Source organism: Polyodon spathula, chromosome 23 (genome assembly GCF_017654505.1).
Source record: "Polyodon spathula isolate WHYD16114869_AA chromosome 23, ASM1765450v1, whole genome shotgun sequence".
Taxonomy (NCBI): domain Eukaryota; kingdom Metazoa; phylum Chordata; class Actinopteri; order Acipenseriformes; family Polyodontidae; genus Polyodon; species Polyodon spathula.
In genome coordinates this window covers 12,626,251-12,645,514 of record NC_054556.1, presented here as the reverse complement: position 1 = coordinate 12,645,514, position 19,264 = coordinate 12,626,251, and the positions used below count along the sequence as shown (strand labels likewise).

General features: G+C 37.6%; 2 protein-coding genes across 9 annotated transcripts in view; one reads left to right on the top strand and one right to left on the bottom strand.

Moving 5' to 3' along the window:
- Window positions 1-13,122, bottom strand: part of LOC121298043 (ubiquitin carboxyl-terminal hydrolase 19-like) — a 34,549-nt gene extending 21,427 nt beyond the window's left edge. For all 7 annotated transcript variants that reach the window (XM_041224786.1, XM_041224791.1, XM_041224784.1 and 4 more), the window contains exons 1-7: window positions 12,786-13,122; window positions 10,593-10,864; window positions 3,977-4,105; window positions 3,298-3,434; window positions 2,479-2,922; window positions 890-1,202; window positions 348-504 (exon numbers count right to left, since the gene is read on the bottom strand). In XM_041224786.1, coding sequence (XP_041080720.1) covers window positions 348-504; window positions 890-1,202; window positions 2,479-2,922; window positions 3,298-3,434; window positions 3,977-4,105; window positions 10,593-10,728 — 1,316 coding nt within the window. In that variant the 5' untranslated portion in view covers window positions 10,729-10,864; window positions 12,786-13,122. The remainder of the gene's footprint in view (window positions 1-347; window positions 505-889; window positions 1,203-2,478; window positions 2,923-3,297; window positions 3,435-3,976; window positions 4,106-10,592; window positions 10,865-12,785) is intronic.
- A 473-nt stretch (window positions 13,123-13,595) lies between these two features.
- On the top strand, window positions 13,596-18,986 carry LOC121298044 (trafficking protein particle complex subunit 6B-like). 2 transcript variants are annotated; one of them, XM_041224793.1, is made up of 6 exons: window positions 13,596-14,005; window positions 15,241-15,308; window positions 15,769-15,886; window positions 16,293-16,358; window positions 17,671-17,764; window positions 18,898-18,986. In XM_041224793.1, the coding sequence occupies exons 1-6, from the start codon at window positions 13,925-13,927 to the stop codon at window positions 18,927-18,929; spliced, it is 459 nt and encodes a 152-aa protein (XP_041080727.1). In that variant the 5' UTR covers window positions 13,596-13,924; the 3' UTR covers window positions 18,930-18,986. The 2 variants fall into 2 exon arrangements, with proteins under 2 accessions (XP_041080727.1, XP_041080726.1); XM_041224792.1 differs by having other exon boundaries at window positions 16,275-16,358.
- Window positions 18,987-19,264: the final 278 nt, after the last annotated feature.

Sequence of the window (19,264 nt, the reverse complement as noted above, 5' to 3'; positions counted from 1 at the left end):
TTAAAAATTACAAACATACATTGGTTTTTAATTAGTATCACACCAATGCCATTCCTTTTGGAAGAAAAAAACAAAAACCCACTGTGCTTTGAAGCGACAGATCCACAGAACTTTGGACCAGTTCACTCTAACGTACTAACATAGTTGAGACTCAACTGTTTTCTTGAAAAACTGTTAAGTATTACACATCACCTCACCTGCTTAACAGTGCTGTTTTTTTTTGTTGAGAAAAAAATTTGCTTTTAAAAGAAGAACACTTATTTCAGGAAGTTCCTACAACAACGACACACCAGATGAATCCTGGACCAGTGCAGGGTCACAGGGAACACTATGGCAGACTCCATTACCTGGTCTGAAAGATGACTGTGAAGTCCTGCTCTCGAAAGAGCACCTTCACCGTCTCCCTGCAGATCTCTTTCAGGTACACGCTCACCACCAGAAGGTCGTTGCCTTTCTCGTACGAGCTGTTCTTCACAAACGCCAAGTTCACCATTGGCTCCAGGACTGTGATATTACCAAGGGGGGGTAGGGCAGAAAAAAAAAATAAACTCATAAATTATTTTAAAAAAGAATTACTACCAAGTATTTCTTATTATTATTATTATTATATATTATTATTATTATTATTATTATTATTATTATTATTATTATTATTAACACTTTACTGCCTAGGGTATGTTCACATTCCTACTTAATGCATACTTTCTCAGTCAAATATATTGGACACTGGGCAGCTGCAAAGGGTTAAAGTGGTCTACTTTACTGTACAAGGGCCCTTATTTGCTAATTTACTGTATTCCATATTGCACAATGAGTCAAATACAGCAGCTCAGTAAAGTGGGAGCACTGTACACACACACACACAACACGATATACAGTATATACTTACTTTCAGGTTTCTCTTCCAAAGTGTCCTCTTTTGACTCGTCCACTTTTTCAGATTCTCCTTCCATTGTAGAAATTGAATCTTTAGAGGGCGTTGATTGTTCTCCAGAACCTAAATGGACAGTTTCAGCCTCCTGAACTTCTGAAGTCCCTTTCCCAACCTCAGATTCAGAGTCTCCCCTGTCATTCCTACACATGTCGGGCTCCAAATCTCCAACCAATTGTTCCTTCATCTCACTCTCCCCATTCCTGGAGCCCTGAGTGGAAGAGGGGCCCTGCGAAGCTGCACTGAGAACTTTCTCCTCCATCATCTCCGCCTTTAACACAAAATATACATGGGATGTAAGAAACATACTTGTCCTCTGCAAAAGGTATCCCCACATGAAATATATCCACAGCATGCGTGTCTTCTCTTTTTCTGATTTAAGCTTCCCCTTTTTGCTAACACACGTTAATGACTTTAAAATTGGGCCTAATTTAGATTTTCTTTAGTAAGTCAGCCAGATATAAAAGGGTTTACAGTATTTGAAAATACCAGCTCTATTTTACGAACCAGGAATGCACAGGGGATGTAAAAACAAACTAATACTCTATGGTATAATCAGTTCATATTCTTATTCACGCTCTCTGGAAATGTATAATTTCTAGAAATTTCTCCAAAAAACACATTTATAGGAAAAATCTTTTGTAGCAAAAGTTATTTCAGCCATTTTTTTTTTTTTTTTTTTTTTTTGCAAAACTCCAAAAATGCTAATTCAAAAGTATTCATATCCAGACAAGGAAAATGAAATTAATAGCTACTTGAGGCACCTTTCGCAAGAATAACCTGTTTTAAACAATTAGGATATTTGCCAATCTGAGCTTTTGGCATGATTCTTTAGTGATTTTTTTATTTTTGACCATGCAAAATTGTTCCAGTTTATTCAAATTCCGAGGACTTCTCTTGTGCACAGCCTTCAACTCATCCAAAGATTCTCAATCGGATTTAGATCGGGACTTTGACTAGGCCATTCCAGAACCTTGATTTTATTCTTCTTTAACTATTCTGAAGTAGATTTTGATGTGTGCTTTGGATCATTGTCGTGTTGGAACGTCCAGTTGCACTTTAAACCAAGTTTTGTAGCGGAGGGTGTCAGATAACTGGCAAATATCTTTTGTTATGCTATGGAATCTTTTTTACCATGTATTGGAACCAAATTCCCTGTGCCTATGCTTGACAGTAGGTATGGTGTTCTTTTCTTTGTATGCCTCACCAGACTTTCTCCAAATGTAATGACTATCAACGTGACTTCTAGAATTAGGTTCTGCATTATCATACTGACATTGCTAGCACATTGTAGACAATACTATCATAGCATCAGGGTATGAATACTTCTGAATTTGCATTTTTGAAGTTTTGCAAAACTTGTAACTTTTTACTCATTCACAAAAGCAAAACTTTTGCTTCAAAATATATATTAGGAAAAAACAGTGATTCTAACAATGCAAGACACTAAATAGAGTCAATTTGCAGAGGTGTGATGCTGCAGACTAAGGTCGTCATGACCTGCTATCTGCATGTCAACATGCACATGAAGAACCTAATCTTGTTACCTCTGCAGGTTTACATTCAGCGATTTTCTCCACCAGAGAATCTTTGCCACTCCTCTTGCATTTACTCCTCCCACTGCAGTGGGCTGAGTTTCCCGTGTCCGGGGCGCACTCGTTTTTGCTATTCCCCAATACCTTTGCAGTGGTGTCTCTCTCAGGGACCTTAAAATCTTTTGTGCGGATTATACGCTTCTTGCTGGGCTCAGCTTGTGCCTCTGTTTTTTTCCCAGCTGTCTGTGTAGTCCCAGTGCCCTTTGATCCTGTCTCACACACTTGTGATGGTTTAGTTTTTATTGCATGTTTCATTCCCCAGTCTTTGGGCCTCTTCTGTTCCTTCAGCTCTGATGGTACAGGGGCACTATCTTCTTCCTCCACTTTTTCAGTCTTCAACGAACCCTCTTTTCCATTTTCTGTCTGTAAAATCACAGGGTCTTTATTCTTCTTGTCCTGCCAAAACAATTTTTGAATAAGTTACAACTCTCCCCAGCTTTGAAGGCATACCAGACCCAGAGCCATAATCAATATATTGTACCAAAATATCGAATGTGCTATTTCACAAAATATTTAACATGTTGGTGCATTTTGTTTCTGTGCTGTGTGAAAACATGAATCTCCATTCTAAAAAATAAGTAAAGCCATTTACATGACCAAGACCAATTTAACAAAAAATAAAAAATAAAAAGAATGCTACAATTTACTTTCAACACAGCACAACAGTGAATTAAAAACATTCTTAAATGACCACAGTGCAAAATAACCAGAGAGAAAATCAGTAAATAAAAAGTCAATAAACTGCAAGAGCAAGTCTGTACAGTACTGTACCATCATAGAGGGCCAAGCATTGAAGGGGATCTTCTTCTGTAAAACCAGCTGCAGCACGTTTCCTTTCTCTTTGTACTGAACTTTGCTGCAGGAACTCTCAATCTCTGCAAAGAAGTTGCAGCTCCACTGGCGTCCATCTAGAACCAAAACACCAGGTTTTACACAAGGGGGCACTTCCTCACTATGGAAAACAACCAACCTCTCTTAGGTGCAAAGGTAACTTACTTCATAGCTGGGGTTGCAACCTTTAGCAACACGAATCTTTACTAAGGTTAATAGTTTAGAGTTCAATATTTTTCCAATTGTTAAAATTGTGCCTAAAATATTTTACCATTGTAAAAAAAGCAAGTCAGTTATTGATGTTGGCTTAAGTGTTTCTACATTAGTAAGTGTTCAGTGCAAGGTAATTTATTTTCAAATATACACATACATATACACATGCAGTCTCATACAAATGTTACATCAATTTCTATAAGAATGTTCAAGTTTAGACAAGTTTATTCTTAAAGTTGAAACAATTAAGAAACTAAACTACATTAACAATCCTAATCTTCACTTACTTATTTTGAAGTGAACAGTCTTTTGGAAATGAACCTGCACACGGTGTATTCTGGAAATTCAATGAATGACTTGCCACCGTGCTGCTGCAGGTTTTAATGGACGGGGCTCAGCGCCTTACCTGGAAACTGGACCCGACAGGCTGTGTCTGTAAATGCAGCATCCACATCCTCCACCTTCACAACCCCTTCTCCAGGTCTGAGCTTCACGATTATCTCATTGGAGTTTTGTTTCCAATCAAAAAAAACATCTGGAAGGAGAACAAACCAGATAAGACACATTAAGAATGCATCATGGAGAAACGCAATCCACTGGACCCAAAGCATTCCCGCTCATAGCTGTCATGGTTGTGTGTTTCAGAACCACGGATAGTCATAAACCAGCTGCTCCTGGGTAGGTATATTCCTAATGTTCCCATCTGCAGAAAACATTTTCTCATATTCTCTTTGAAACCAAATGTAAAGGAAAGGAAAAACATGTTCCTCAAGACTACCTCTATATAATTTTATACCAACAAATGGAGAGGATCATTAAAATAGACAGAACCTGCCTACAGAAACAAATAAGAAAAAAATACCTTTAGGCTACTGCTGATGTGAGACTAACTTCATACTTCAGTCATATATGAAGTAAATTCAATAATCAAAGGTCATACCTTCTCGTAGGTTTCACCATGTGATTTTAAGTTATTTGTATCACGAAACAGTAAATGTAACTGTAACAAATGCACATAGATAAAGACAGATACACTTATGATACTCCTAGAGTCTTATCATCTCTAAAGAACTTGTGCTAAAGAACATTCTATTCAAGTTTCATCATATATTTGGATTAGAAGCGCTTTTCTGTGACGAATCCTGCAGGACAGAAAGGCATCGTCACAACTGTTCTTGTTATGCATACCCAGCAGGAGGTATTAGATTAGTCTGACTTGAGTTTTTTTTGACAGTATACGTAAGCACTGGAAACTGTACTGTACACTCACCCTTACTTTAAAGTCTTCCAGTCACACAAAACAAGACTCTTACCTAAATGTCACAAGAGACTCTTGTGTCCAATGCTGCAATGGAAATAATGTCACTCCTGCTAGTTAAATGTGTTTATACTCTAATGTAATGGTTTATTCCTCATTTGTACCACGGTCACTATGTAAACTAACTTCCTTCTGCAGTGTGTATTGGTGTGACAATACAATAGTGAAAGGCAATGGTTTGAACACAGAAAAACAAAATATAAATGCAGTGATTGAATGATGCACTCCTGGAAAACCTAGTAAGCCAAAACACAGTGCCCTTGAAAAAGCCCTTCTGATTCTAAGTCTACAGGGGCTAGTGTTTCAACAACTCAGCATTCGGCAAAACCACTAGGAAGGCATTTAAACACGCACACACCGGACACGTCTACTGTAGCACTATCGGTAGCAATTTCACAAATTTGTAATTTTTGTAAAACAAAAACAATCCACACCACAGGCATGTAAGACATGACATCTGTAATCCAGTGGGTTACAAACAAAATGCGTGTGAAAAAGTGGATAATCTGTACCATTCATATGAGGTTAAAACAACCAGGCAGTGAAGAGGCAATTTTTTTGTGCTGCACAACAGCTTATAGAATCATAGAATACAGCTGTTTGCCAAATGTGAAGACAACAGCTCAGAGGGAACTGTCTCTACAGCAGAGGTCATGGTAGCTTTTCTTTTCCTGCATTCCTGAAATGCACATGCCCATAATTTTGCATCCAATCCAAATATACATTTTAACACAGGCTAATAAACTCCAGGGATGTGCATTTTGGTACATTTTTATGAACGTTATGGCATACAGTAGTTTAAAAAATGTCTGTCTGTGTATAGATATACATTTAAACAGAGACACATTTTTTTCTTTGTTATATATACTAACAGTAGACTGATTCTCATGACAATGAGACAGGATTCTAAGCACCACCGCCTTCATCTACGTGTGTTTCACCTCCCACTCAGAATGATAAGAAATTGCTTTTGGTTTACTTTTTTGTGCATTACTACTGCTTGCAACTGCTTCAGTCACTGTAGTCTGAAGTAGATGGCTGAGATGCAGATGAGCAATCTTCTTTATGAGAATCCCCTGAAAATGCTGACTGCTTAGCAAAAAAACTTCAGATTGACAATTGACTTGCTGTCAGCGTACACCCTGCACTAGGTATTAATTTTTATGCTTAAAAAAATCTATAAGTGCAACCCTGTTAAACTAGTGTGGAAAATAACAAAAGCACAACATTAAACTGCAAAAATGAAATGAGAGTTAAAAGTAGGAGCGGGATGAACAATTCACGTCATTTGTCAGCTTTGTTTTAAAATTAAAAGGGACCATAATTAGGCTCAGGCAAGATATGAAGGTAAAAGCAAAGATTGTTTTGCAATCAACAGCTTTTTCTGAGTTTAATTATGAAACAGAATCAGCTAAATATGTCACCTGATTAAAAATAAAACCTAAAAACTTCAAACCCTACTTGTGTGTTTGCATTTACTTTTTCTAAAATACTTGTTTTATTTCTTAGCTATATGGACCTGTTAATATGGGGCATAACAAATTATTTTAAAATAAAATACAGTGCATGGTGGGATACTGTCGTATTAGTTTCCAATGTTCATTGCACTGCTAGGAACTGTAACTGAACTATTCTAATAGCATTAGTGTGTACATATTACAGCCGACTAAACATGAAACGGTACTTTAGCATGGACGCTAAAGTTTGAGCTGGAGTCATTAGAACGTTTTTGAGTACAGTTCTCAAGATCAGTTATATACTGTGGACAGGGCCTAAAAGTAAATATCCTTAATATTGCTGGCAAAGCCAAATATGAAGCTTATTGCTGCCACCTACAGGACTGGAGTGTACCTTAATCAATGCTGTTATATTGCAGAACAGTTTATTTATGTATTTATTTTTTAAACAAGCAAGTATTTTACGGTCATTGCTGCAGCGTAAGAGATTACCACGAATATGCATGTCTGCGATCCTCCCTTTCCATTCTGTGCGTCTAGTGAACGCAAGAGAAAATATTTTTTCCGTCCAATGGATTTATTTTGAGTCTAGGACGCAAAATTTTGCATTAATGCGACCTCTGCTACAGTAATACAGCAAAAACCTAAAAAGTCCTTGTTTGGTCAGAGGTCAATGGTCACCAACACATTTACTTCAACCTGTATTTATTGCTTACATAGCCTGACAAATATGAAGTCAGTACCTCAACATAAAGTTTTGTAAAACTAGAAATTGTAAGACCAAAAACCAACACGACAGTTCAAGCTGAGGAACCAGCAGCATATATTTTAAATCTGTATCTATCAAATATATGAAAATAAGAATATACATAAAAAATATGAAACCAACATCTCTCCACAGCAGAACTGCATTTTAATTGAAACCACTGATGACCAGTTTTTACCTAAAAATGTATATTCCACCAATCTTAAAGAAAACATAAGAGGAAGAGGGACATATCTACATACTGAGACTTCTCGAGCAACAAATGTATTAAACGGCCCATCTCTGGTTACTGTATGCACGTTGAAAATATCTACAGCGCTACAGCTCAAATACTGGAGAACCTATTTGTAAATATGTTTTGGCAAATTCTGAATTTGCTTTCTGCCAAAAGGGATCCCTGTTATGCAAAGGACACATTAGAGAGAAGACAGCTTCCTACTTATTAAAACATGAACGCATTTATTTGTCCATTAAAAGCAGCAAGGCCATACAAGGTTACAGCAAGGAAACAAAAGGCATTTAGCACAGATACACAGGACATTGTTACTGGAAGCCGAGACCATAACAAACAAAAAAAACAAAAAAAAACACTGAACTTAGAAACCTACCTTAAACCTTTGATATCATGAGAATGAACCAGTTGTTAATTGTTTGTAACATATACTCCCTGCCAGTTATTGAAAAAACAGCATTCATTATCATGAAAAAGTGAATTACCATGAACAAAACTGATCGTATATACAGCATGCAAAAACTATGTGTGACAAACCTCCACTTCTTCTAGTAAACAAGGGGTTCTCTAGTTATATCTAAAACTCTATGAAGTGTGACATATTCAGGGGCCTCTCCAGCAGGGCATAGTATCTGCAGTCTTGAAAGCGTACCCTCAGTACAAAACACTGATGCACAGGCATTGGCTGGCTCAGACCCACTGCCCCATGCCGAACAGCAAGGTGGAACGGAACAAAGGACACCAGATATGCTAACAAATTAAATATAAAACCGAAAATAGGACAGCAATGCCCTTTTTTCATTTACAGATTTTGCTTAGCCTCCAAGTATAGTATTATAGTAAAACCTTATGCATTAAGGGCCACTCCACAATTAAGACCACATTTCAGTGATCTAATTTGCTCATTCACTTCGATTTTGGGTCATCTTCACTTGGGTGTTTTCTGCCCTAACAGTGGGTAAATAAGCCAATTGCTCATTATGTTGAATAAGCAATTCTTTGATTACTTCTGTCAGCTACACTTAGTATGCGGCTGGTATTCTCCCCAGCAATTTTCTATTGCTGGCTTGCGGAGGACTTTAGCTGTAACACTGTTAAATGACAATATCCACAGTTCTATTCAGATCGTTCAGACACATTGACACTACTCTACAAGCAACGCCTATAGAGAGCTGCAAGTCAGAATAAATGCATAAAGAGTTAGGAAAGCTTGTTTTTGCAGTTGTGTTGACACTCTGAGAGCGTTCCTGTTCAATTTAGATTCACACTAAGCTTTGGGAAAAAAAAATAAACACAAACAGAGCTTGAGTTTAGCGCAAATCTACTCAAGAATATGCACGTGAAGCATTGAAGTCCACGCCATTAAAAGTGCACTGAAAACACCAATCCATGCAAACACTTCACTCTGACTTATAACTTACCATCAATATCGGTATCCTCATTTAATTCCTCTGATAAATCCTGACAGTGAGGTAGCTCTAACAACCAAGAAAGGTAAATAAGTCAGCTTATTTAAGTTACAAAATAATTGTCAGAGTAAAATTATGTTTGGCGTTATCCACAAAGGGTTGTTGTAGTCGAGCGATGCAAAACAGGGATTTATTACAACAGTGATCAGCGCACGTGTTCTTTTAAAAATATCCACCACAATAGCCTAATACTACTCGACAATAACCTACACACAAGTAGAGTCCATTCTCAACTATTTTTAAAAATGTGCTGCAACTCATCCTATTTTACTGCTTCAAGCACAGCCATCAGAGGATAATTTAAGGGCAAGGTGACCCCCCCCCCCCCCCCCCCCCCTTTTCTTAAGGATATTTTTGTTGCAACTCTTTCAGATCTCTATAGAGAAAATATGAAAAATGAAGGACTTGGAATGTGTGTATACTGATTTGTATTTATTTTTCAAAATAAGATATTACAGATTGGTTTCACAGTCCCTGACAGGCACTTGTCTTGGACTAACTCAACTAGTTAACATTAGGTAGTCAAAGATCAGTGCTAGTCGAGGTCTGTGAACCCAGCCAATCAACTAGACTACTTAACCAGTTCAGTGGAAGTGAGTGTTTGATGTTATCTGAGGATCAAGCCCTGTAGCAGGATACTTAGTATTATATGTCTTCTCTAGAGTGCTGTCTTCCCTTAGCCAGAGGATCCCAAGTTTAAAACAAAGGATCAAGTGAGTACACTATAGTAACAAGATAGAACTAACAACTAATCGTAAATAATATGAAATTTAAGGACACAGTGGCAACAAAATAATTCCAGTAAATCTATAGCCATAACTTGATAGGTCTCATTTCATATAATTACTGTGCATATCGTGGCAAACAATGTATTTGATTTTGTGAATAGTATTTTTTCAAAGCTATTTGTGAAGAAAATGCATCTATTACGCCTTATATTTCATTTGACCTATATTTCAAGTGCTTGCATAACAAAATGTGGTTAAATTATGAAAACGTCAGGAAAAACCGTGGTTGGTTCCTGGGAAGGCAAGCCAAAATGCAAAGCTTCTGGTGATCTTGAAAAATAAATAAATGTCAACATTCTGAATAATTTGTTCTTATTTTTCTTGCAATACATATTTTTTTAAAAAGATATGCTGAAGAACTGAGTAAAAGGCAACAAATTAATTTTCTGACACGCAGTTTGATTACATACCAGCTAACCAGGATTTGCAACTTTCACATTAAAGAAACCACTAACTCGATAAGCTGTTTGCAATAAATAATAAACACTGTATTTCAAACTGTTGAGTTTATGCTATTGTTTGTACTGAATAATAAACACAGTACTTGGGCAGCACCAGTCTTGCTTTCTCAGGGCCATTTTATTCACAGTGTAACGCCTGTAATGTGTTTTTTTTATTCTTGTTTACCTAGCTAATACAGTAAATTTTTCTAAACACAAACTACTATACCAGCATCAGTACAAATGTACCAGTTGTACACCTTTATTTCTTTCTACAAGAATAAAAAGTTATTAATGCTAATAAGATAAACACTAATAAGCTTCTACAGGTGTTTACTTCGATAGTTATACAAACAAACAGCAGTAGGAAACTATGCTGTTACCAAAACACAATGTAAACCATGTTAAAAGCTTATGACAATATGCAAGTTGCTCAATATCCAAAAGCAACAGCCCAGAATACCTGTGAAGGATCAGGTCAATACTATACCCCAGGAGAGAACCTAGAGAATCAGTTTTGCAGCAAAGAAGCTGTTTGGTTGGGTTTCATACCTTTTCTTGCCTCTCTGCTCACGGCTCTCGCTGCATCTTTGCTCTCTTGGTTTGCCTTGTCTTTCTGCTTCTTTTCGCTTGAAGTGTCCTCCAGGCCACGTCTTCTGCGCCCCCCAGCCTCAGCGGTGCTGGCCATCTTGAGCCGCTTGGTGGTCACAGACTGTCCGCTGCAACCGCTGATCGCGTCTGGCTCAGAGGTTTGTCGCTTTCTACCTGACACGGCTATTTTGGCGACTTTGAACAGCAGAACTCTCCCACATGGAATGAAGGTCCTGAGCAAAAAGGGGGACAGGGATACAATTATAAAATGGCAACAAACCAAAGCAACATTGCAGCCATGTCCAGTTCATCCAAGATGGCATAAAGTAGGGGTCATTTAACAGGGCATGGTTTTCAATAAACAATAAAAGAGAAAACTATTTTAAAATCCTGTATGTAAATGCTTAATATGTGACATAAGCCCCTTTGACACTGGCATGACCTACCCAGGTCAGAACCTACCCCGGCAGGACCCAGTGTTATGCAGCTCGGGTATGCGATTTCACACTGCTTTTGATAAAGCAGGGTTAATCTTGGTGTCAGACGCAAGTAAACAATATGTGTATCAAAGGCTCCAGAAGCAGCTTGTTACTGATGCTTCCATCCAAGCTTCTCTGGATCGAACCGTCAGCCCAGATGTTGATTAGCGCAAATGTTTATTTATCCCTGCTACAATCTGGCTCATGGTGTGTCTCAAGCAACAAAAACATGGCTAAACAGAATAAACAGAAATGTTGCTTGCGAAAGTGAAACCTCAACGCAGATGTGGCTGTCTTATTTTGTCGGCTCAGGAAAAGCAGTCAAGCATTTTGTCTCGCTCAACCCGAGTCAAAGCATGTAGACACACATCCTGAGGTGGGTCGCTGGGACCTGGGTCAACCCGGGTACGACCCAGGTAAGTGGTTTCAGATTACACTGGATTGTGACCTGGGTAGCCAGGGCATACGTCTGTGCCAAGGTAGGAGTGACACTGTGAAATGGGCTCTAGTGTGCACTCTATTGTGTGCTGCAATATTATGTAATGCATGTAACATCAAAGGCCTGGTGGTCCCGTGGTTAAAGGAAAGAGCTTAAAACCAGGAGGTCCGTGATTTTAATCCCCATTCAACCACTGACTGTGTGTGACCCTCAGTTAATCACTTAACCTCCTTGTGCATCCTCCTACAGAAGAAACATAAAACCGAGGTCCTACTGTAAGTGACTGCAGCAGTTACTACTGATGCATAGTTCACCCCCTTGTCTCTGGAAGTCGCTTTGGTTAAAAGCGTCTGCTAAATGACCAGTTATTAATAGCAATAATAAATACCAATAATACAGTGAACTACATCCCTGAGACATGGATGAAAACAAATGTACAGTAAAGTGTGACAAGTTGTAATCAAACATCAAAGGCTGTCGAACAATGACTGCTAATTGGGCGACACAATTCTGTAATGCCTGTACACTTCCAGCCGTGCTGCATTGTAGTACAGAGTATGGCTCTTGTGTATCTTCTTTTAAACGGCTTTCCACAATCTGTGATGTGGGACCCAGACCACTTTGTGTTTTCAAGCCCTCTATCTGCGGCCTGACATTATATACATGATCACATAAACTCGACAGGTACATTGACGAAATGAAATACTTATTCCATGCTGATGATTCTACGATGCATTGCTTTAAAACAAAGGAATACACAAAACAACAACAGCGTGAACAGTTTTTAAAACTGAGGCACGCAAAAAAGTCCCACTCGATTAGTGTTTCTTGAGTTCATTTGTGCAACTTGTTCTACTAAACGTGGTATACACGACAGTGAAAAAGGCTGAATTTATTTCACCTGTCAACAGTCAGGATTCAGTACATTCTACAGCAGCATCGAAACTACCTCAGATTGCACATGTTCAAAAACAAAACTAAAAAAAGGGAGTTAAAACGCTTCTTATATAAATATCGAAAAAAGACAACTTTTTTTTTTTTTTTTTTTTTTTTTGCAATTAATGTTTGCTTGTTTTGGTGATACAACTTTGTTTTATATTTCTACAACATAATGTGCAGACTATCAACATTAACATTTGACCAGCCACGTTTGTTTCTCCGTGACATTGATTATGTATCTGCAGTTAAACTATATTAATCTTACAATACAATGAAAATGAAGTTGCCTCAACTCACAGTTAAAAAGAAAGAAGCCACAGTTCCAGTTTGCCGGTAGCCGGTGAGTCCCGTTTAATCCAGCCAGAGGCTTTGCGATCAGGCAGCGGGCCTCTCTCTCTGTCCCTGCCTGACACAGCGGCTCTGTGTCTGTGTGCCGGTTTCTGTGTCTCGGTGTCACTTTAACCTAATATCGGGGTATGGAACGGGCATTTCTGGGGGTCTATCTGTTTTTCATTGGCCTCCGCGCAGTCACTCAACACTTTGTTTTGGATCAAAAACAGATTAAACCGAAACACTCACACAACAACTACTTCCTGAAAAGAACATAATACTGAGATTCACCAACCACGTGACGAAAGAGCATTATAGCCTTTTATAGATGCACGTCCAGTCTGTTTGTGAGCTTTTGTTTTGGGAATTATTATTATTATTATTATTATTATTATTATTATTATTATTATTATTAAAAACATGAATTGCTTTTTTATTCTTGATGTCAATCTTTCCAGTCTTCTGCTCACTAAAACTGGATAGAAAACAATAAAGAAAACCACAGTTAAGAACAGTGCATTCCTGTACTGCACAGCTTGGAAACAACACAATTACAATGCAAATTATGATTCGTGGTAACCATTTAAGCCTACAATAATCGGGAATCTAATTACTGCATGTGCGGTGGATAGTTAAATTGTAACTATTTCACATTTAAAACATGCATTATATAAATTACATTTAATCCTGCAGTAAATATCAATTAAAAAACATTCACGAGGCATAGTTGAAGACAGCTGTCATGTGAAACTCATAGGACCCCGTGGTGTAGAGTATCCTGACATAAAGCTACAGGGGTAGCAAGTAAACATATAGATTATAGCGTAGCATGAGTTGTAATTGTATAGAAGGTTATTGGTTTTTGGTTAGTTTTTTTAAGTCGGTCAATTTTATTTTAATTAAATATATCAAAATCGATTTTAATAGTTGCACGTAAAACGAACTATTTTATTTTAGTGGTTCTCTCTTGTACTGCGATACTGCACTGTATGCCGTCACCAGAGAAAGCGGACGTTTAAATGTATTTTGTAATTTGGCATTTGATCTTTATTGCTATAAAACATTCCTAACTGCCTTTGGCTTGGAAACGCGAGGTTTGCAACAGGATGGCTGATGAAGCTGTCTTTCAGTTCCTTCATAACGAATTGATACAATATGTGTACAGGTCAGCTGAACAGGGGGAAATGGTAAGATATGTACGATTCGGTCGTTCAAAACATTTTAATCACAAAGACGACTTTTTTCATGTATTTGTAGAGGTTATTATGTGGTAAGATCGTGTTTAAATACGACTACTACTAATAATGACAGCAATGCTTATTTATATTAATTATAACCCCTGCTGTTGCAGGAAGAAACAGGAGAGTGAGGTAGCAGCATGTGTGGACATTCCTGGCCTGTCAACAAAGCCTGCACATAAAACACAACTATGGAAAGTTGTCATTCTCAGACAGCACAGCTACTAGTGAATATTGTTTCTGCAGGGTGCAGTATATGCCCCACCCCCAGTCTTTGATCTTTACAGAAAATACATATGAAATTGGGGTACCATTCTCTTGAGAGATGGGTTGCGCGTTAAAATCATTTGCACATATGTGAATAGAGGACCGTTTACAGGGTTCTTCCCAGGCCGCTTCAGATGGGCGGGCCTCCCGGCTAAACAACCCAGACCTGCCCGTCTTGCGGATGCTACTGTGCCTTTAACGATAAGGATTGATTGTGTTGCTGGCAGACCAGATCACTTGCACACACTGGTTGAAAAAACAAAACAAAACTTTGAACCACATGACAGCTGTGTTGCTGTGTTATGTCTTGACACTACAGTTAACCAATCGGAGAGTTGAAGGGGTGGGGTTTCCGTTTTAAGCACGTCTAGTGGCTGAAACGTTGAAATGACTGCTAAAAAATAACCGATTATTTTCTAAGCAGTAATAGTGACAATGCATGTGTAAGGTGACCATTTGGCTCTGTGTTCAGCGGGACAGTTTGGGCTAGTTCAGGCTTTTCAACTCACAGCCCAATGCATTCTGGTAAGCGTAGCCCTGCTTCTCTTAAAGGAAAGAATGGTACCTGAGACAGGTAAAATATACCAGAATGCATTGGGTTTACAGGTAAAACCACTGTGGTACAATTCTACACGGACGCATAACATTTTAACTGTGCTACTATTGCTATTGGATATTATTATTTATTATGTTAAATTCTTAATATTTTTTATCACATTATTTTTTACATACAATTACCCATTTATGCAGTTGGGTTTTTACTGGAGCAGTCTAGGTAAAGTACTTTGTTCAAGGGTACAGCAGCAGTGTCCCACACCTGGGATTGACCCACGACCCTCTGGTCAGGACCTCTGAGAAGAGGTCAGCACTGTCAATGTTGAATGCACACTGACAGTCTCTATTTGTATCTCTTGCAGGAGAATGGAAGGTGTATTACCAGACTGGAAAACATGGGTTTCAGAGTTGGACAAGGATTAATAGAAAGGTAGGTGGTTTAATTACAGAGTTTCCATTGAAGAGGGTTCATCTTGACGCATCAGCTTAACAAAGTTATTTCAAGAGGACCCCTCAGGCATCAAACTGAATAATTATCCTTTCACATATATAGTGCAATACTGTACACACAAAGAAAAAGTAATGAGATGGTGACTGTAGTGAGTCGTAAGTGGCCAAACTGTTATTCTATTAAAGGTTATAGCCTATCTTTACAACTTAATGGCATTTGAAATGCTGGGCTCTATTCACAAACTCTTTTATTTAAATACATTTTTGGTTGACACAGAAACACTTCTGATGTTAAAACCAACACCAGAAAAGTTTTTTAAATGCCAAACTTTAATTAAGACTTTTAAAACCTTGTTGAATACGGTAACTCATGTCCTATTTATTAAGATCTGATTTCTCAAGAAAAAAAGTGAACTGTTTCTTCATGTATTTTTCTGAAGGTTCACCAAAGACACAGCACGTTTCAAAGATGAGTTGGATGTAATGAAGTTCATCTGTAAAGACTTCTGGACCAGTGTTTTTAAAAAGCAAATTGATAACTTAAGGACAAACCATCAGGTGACTGTTGCTTAAGTGGGTGAATTGCATTTTCTACCAAATAGTTCAGAAATAAAAAAAAGTACTGCATTTGTAACAACACATAAAAACTGAATTGTTTGGCAGCTTGACTTTGGCGGTTGACTTGATTAAAGTATTCCCTGCTAGGATAAGCCATGGTGGTTTTTAATTATTGTACATGACCAGGAATCTCCCTATTTCACGAGTAATCCAAGGATAACTTGGTGCATTTTAAAAGGATTTCCTGGTGGTGTAAAATGCCCTGGTAATCAAAATAGCTATTCAAAGTAACATGTGCTTTGTTATTGTCAGCAGTGATGTATAATCTTTATAATAAACAAGGTGAAATAATAACAAACATGATATATTATTTCTTTTAATTCTTAAGGGTATTTATGTGCTTCAGGATAACAAGTTCCGACTGTTAGCACAGATGTCTGGAGGGAAGCAGTATTTGGAACATGCACCAAAGGTGAGCTGAAAGTAACAACAAAAATGAAGTTTGTAAGGCTTCCTTTTACATCAGAGTAGAAGAGACAGTCATTTGCTGTATCGAGTTTTATTCTAGTCCTGTCTAAACCCAGTTGAAGCAATGAGTTTACAGCAGACTTGAATGTACTGTGCAGGAGGGTGTCATAGAAGGCTTAGATTGCAATGGCTTGCAATAGGAAACAAAATAAAATGAAAGTTGAAATCAAAAAATAAAATTGAAATATTACAATAGAGAAACAAATGGATAGTTTTTTTTTTTGTGTGTGTGTGTGTGCAAATAATCTGATGAATGTAATGCATTTTAAAGTTTAAAACTAAATATGAGATGTATGAAATTGTAAAACAAAAATATATATATTTAATGTGTTAAATAAGAATGTTCAGATATTTCAAAGACGAGTTGCTGCTGCATCCAGGTACCAAACTCACTCCAGTGCGTTAGCTGCAACCAGACCATGTGACCCACTGGATCTGTTTAGCTGGAGCGTTAGATATACTGCAGGCCTTATATTTGTTTTTTGTTTTATTTGGGTACAATTTTAGGTCCTTAGGCAAAAAAAAAAAAACCCTTCCTTCTTTTAAAGCAGTTACTTATTTTCCTTTGTTCTCTTTATAGTGTATAGGGGTATTCCAGTTTTAGTGGATGAGGGTAGGTTACCAGGGTAGAAGGACAAAGCCCGTTGTGAGTATTCAGATCATTGAAAAATATAGAGGGCTTGTCTGGAGGTGCTTCTCTCAGGTTGCAGACCATTGGAGCTACAAGTTTTAATAAGGTCTTATTTTCCCCAAAGAAATATGAGTGACTTTCTGGATCTTTGTTTTGTAACTCTTGGAACAATCTGTTATACAATGTGTTTGTTTGAAGAATCTATTTACTGACCTAACAGGTTTGTCATTAGTTTATGGTTTTTATCTTTTTATCGCACTGGCATTAGGCATCAAGATAAACACACAGAATGCAGCTTTTTCATATACATTAGAACCTACCATATCTGATCCTGTCTAAATTCAGCTCTTGGCAGGACAGGGTGGACTCAGTTGCAGATAAGAAAAAAAAACAGTGCATAAAGCAAACTGTCCAGTTTAGCCATGTTTAATACCCGAAAACAAGAAAGCAGGATGTTAACATAATTAATATACTACCCTTAAATAAAGACGATTTAAAACTAGGATACTTTGGATCTCAGTCTGCAGTTGTAACTTCCCATTAATTAGGGGGCAATCTGCTACATGAGGGACTAGATATCCAGAATGATAAAAGCGCTGTGTTACCATACATCTTTCTTTACCAGTATTTAGCATTTAGCTGTGGACTGGTGAGGGGCGGGCTGTCAAACCTCGGGGTCAAGAGTATTGTGACAGCAGAAGTTTCAACAATGCCTGCATGTAAGTGTTTATTTATATATGCATGCAATCTACTTCATGGTCTGTTTTACACCAAAATATATTCTTCATATTTATCCTTCCACACACTTTATACTTTAAAAAAAGGCAGACCATGCAGACAACCAAATTTATATCTCTCAATAGCAACTTTAGGTGTAGGGTGTCAAGTTGTAGTCATTGATCAACAAACATTGAAACTACAAGATTGCTATTGACTTAATTTGCAATGCCATTTTCACGCGATTGAGCATTTTGAATTAAATAAGTAGTTTACATGGTAGTAGTACATGGAAAACAAAACATCCTTTTTAGGCACAGTAGTGTCCTAATGCTTGTTACACAGGGAGTGAAAAGTACTATATCCACACTGTGTAAATTACACACAATAAACACATGTTGAAACATTGGGATTGCCATTGAATTCTTAAAAAACAAAAACAAAGAGAGCACATCATTAAGGTAATGTGAATAAGGTAAAAATGGTCTTCAACCAATTCTAAGAGAAAATGAAACGTGGAAATTCAACACGCATCTGCAGAAAATTAATAAGGACCAAGATAGTTGTGCTCCGTAATAGTGTATTTTGATTTAATTACTACTACTTTGTGTGTATATGTTATCACCACTGTCAAGTATTTTAAAAAATAATCTCATGCGCTCCCCATATAAATACATTGAACAAAATAAATAATACTGATCTGAACCTACCGCACACACTGCTTCTTTGGAGGAGCAAGTCACGCATTTCGAATTTGCCAAACGTCTGCTCTCCAGTTTACTTGAGACGCTGTGCTGCAGTGTAGGGAGCACATGCTGGTTGTGAACCTGAGCAGACATAGACAGAAGAAAGAGACAGCTGCTCTGGCTCCTTTTCTGTCTCCCCATACAGCTGTCTCTGTGCAGCGCTAGGCTTTCGGGACACAACAGGGACACTGCAAATGCATACTGTGTTACATTGCCATATTGTTATAGCAAAACTATTAAAGTACTGCTACTCGAGCAGCAGTGAACAATGGTGGAGATTAAAGAAATACCAGAAGTTAGCAGAAAACAGGAAGGAGGGGTGCAAATTGCTCCAGTTGATAGTTATTATATTTAATTTTTTTTTTTTTTTTTTTTTGTTGTCTTTACAGGTAAATTTCAAATTATGGTACAGAAGATGTAGACTCACACCACTGAAAGAAAGCCCATTGTGTTATCAATACCATGTAATCTCTTAACAGCTGCCATTAATACTAATGCCATGTATTTATCCACTTGATTAGTATCGAATAATGTATACATAAATCTGCACCAAAGCTATTAAAAGGACCACAAACAATAACTTGTTGTACATGTTTATTCTGAGTCTGATGTCCTGGAGCACTAAATAAGAGTGCCCTGTAGTGTATGTGTAAAAGAGATTGGACAAAAATTGGAAACAACTTCACATATGTAGACTATACTTTAAAAAAGGCTGCCCCACATGTGACTGATTGATTTGTTAAGCTGAAGAAATCC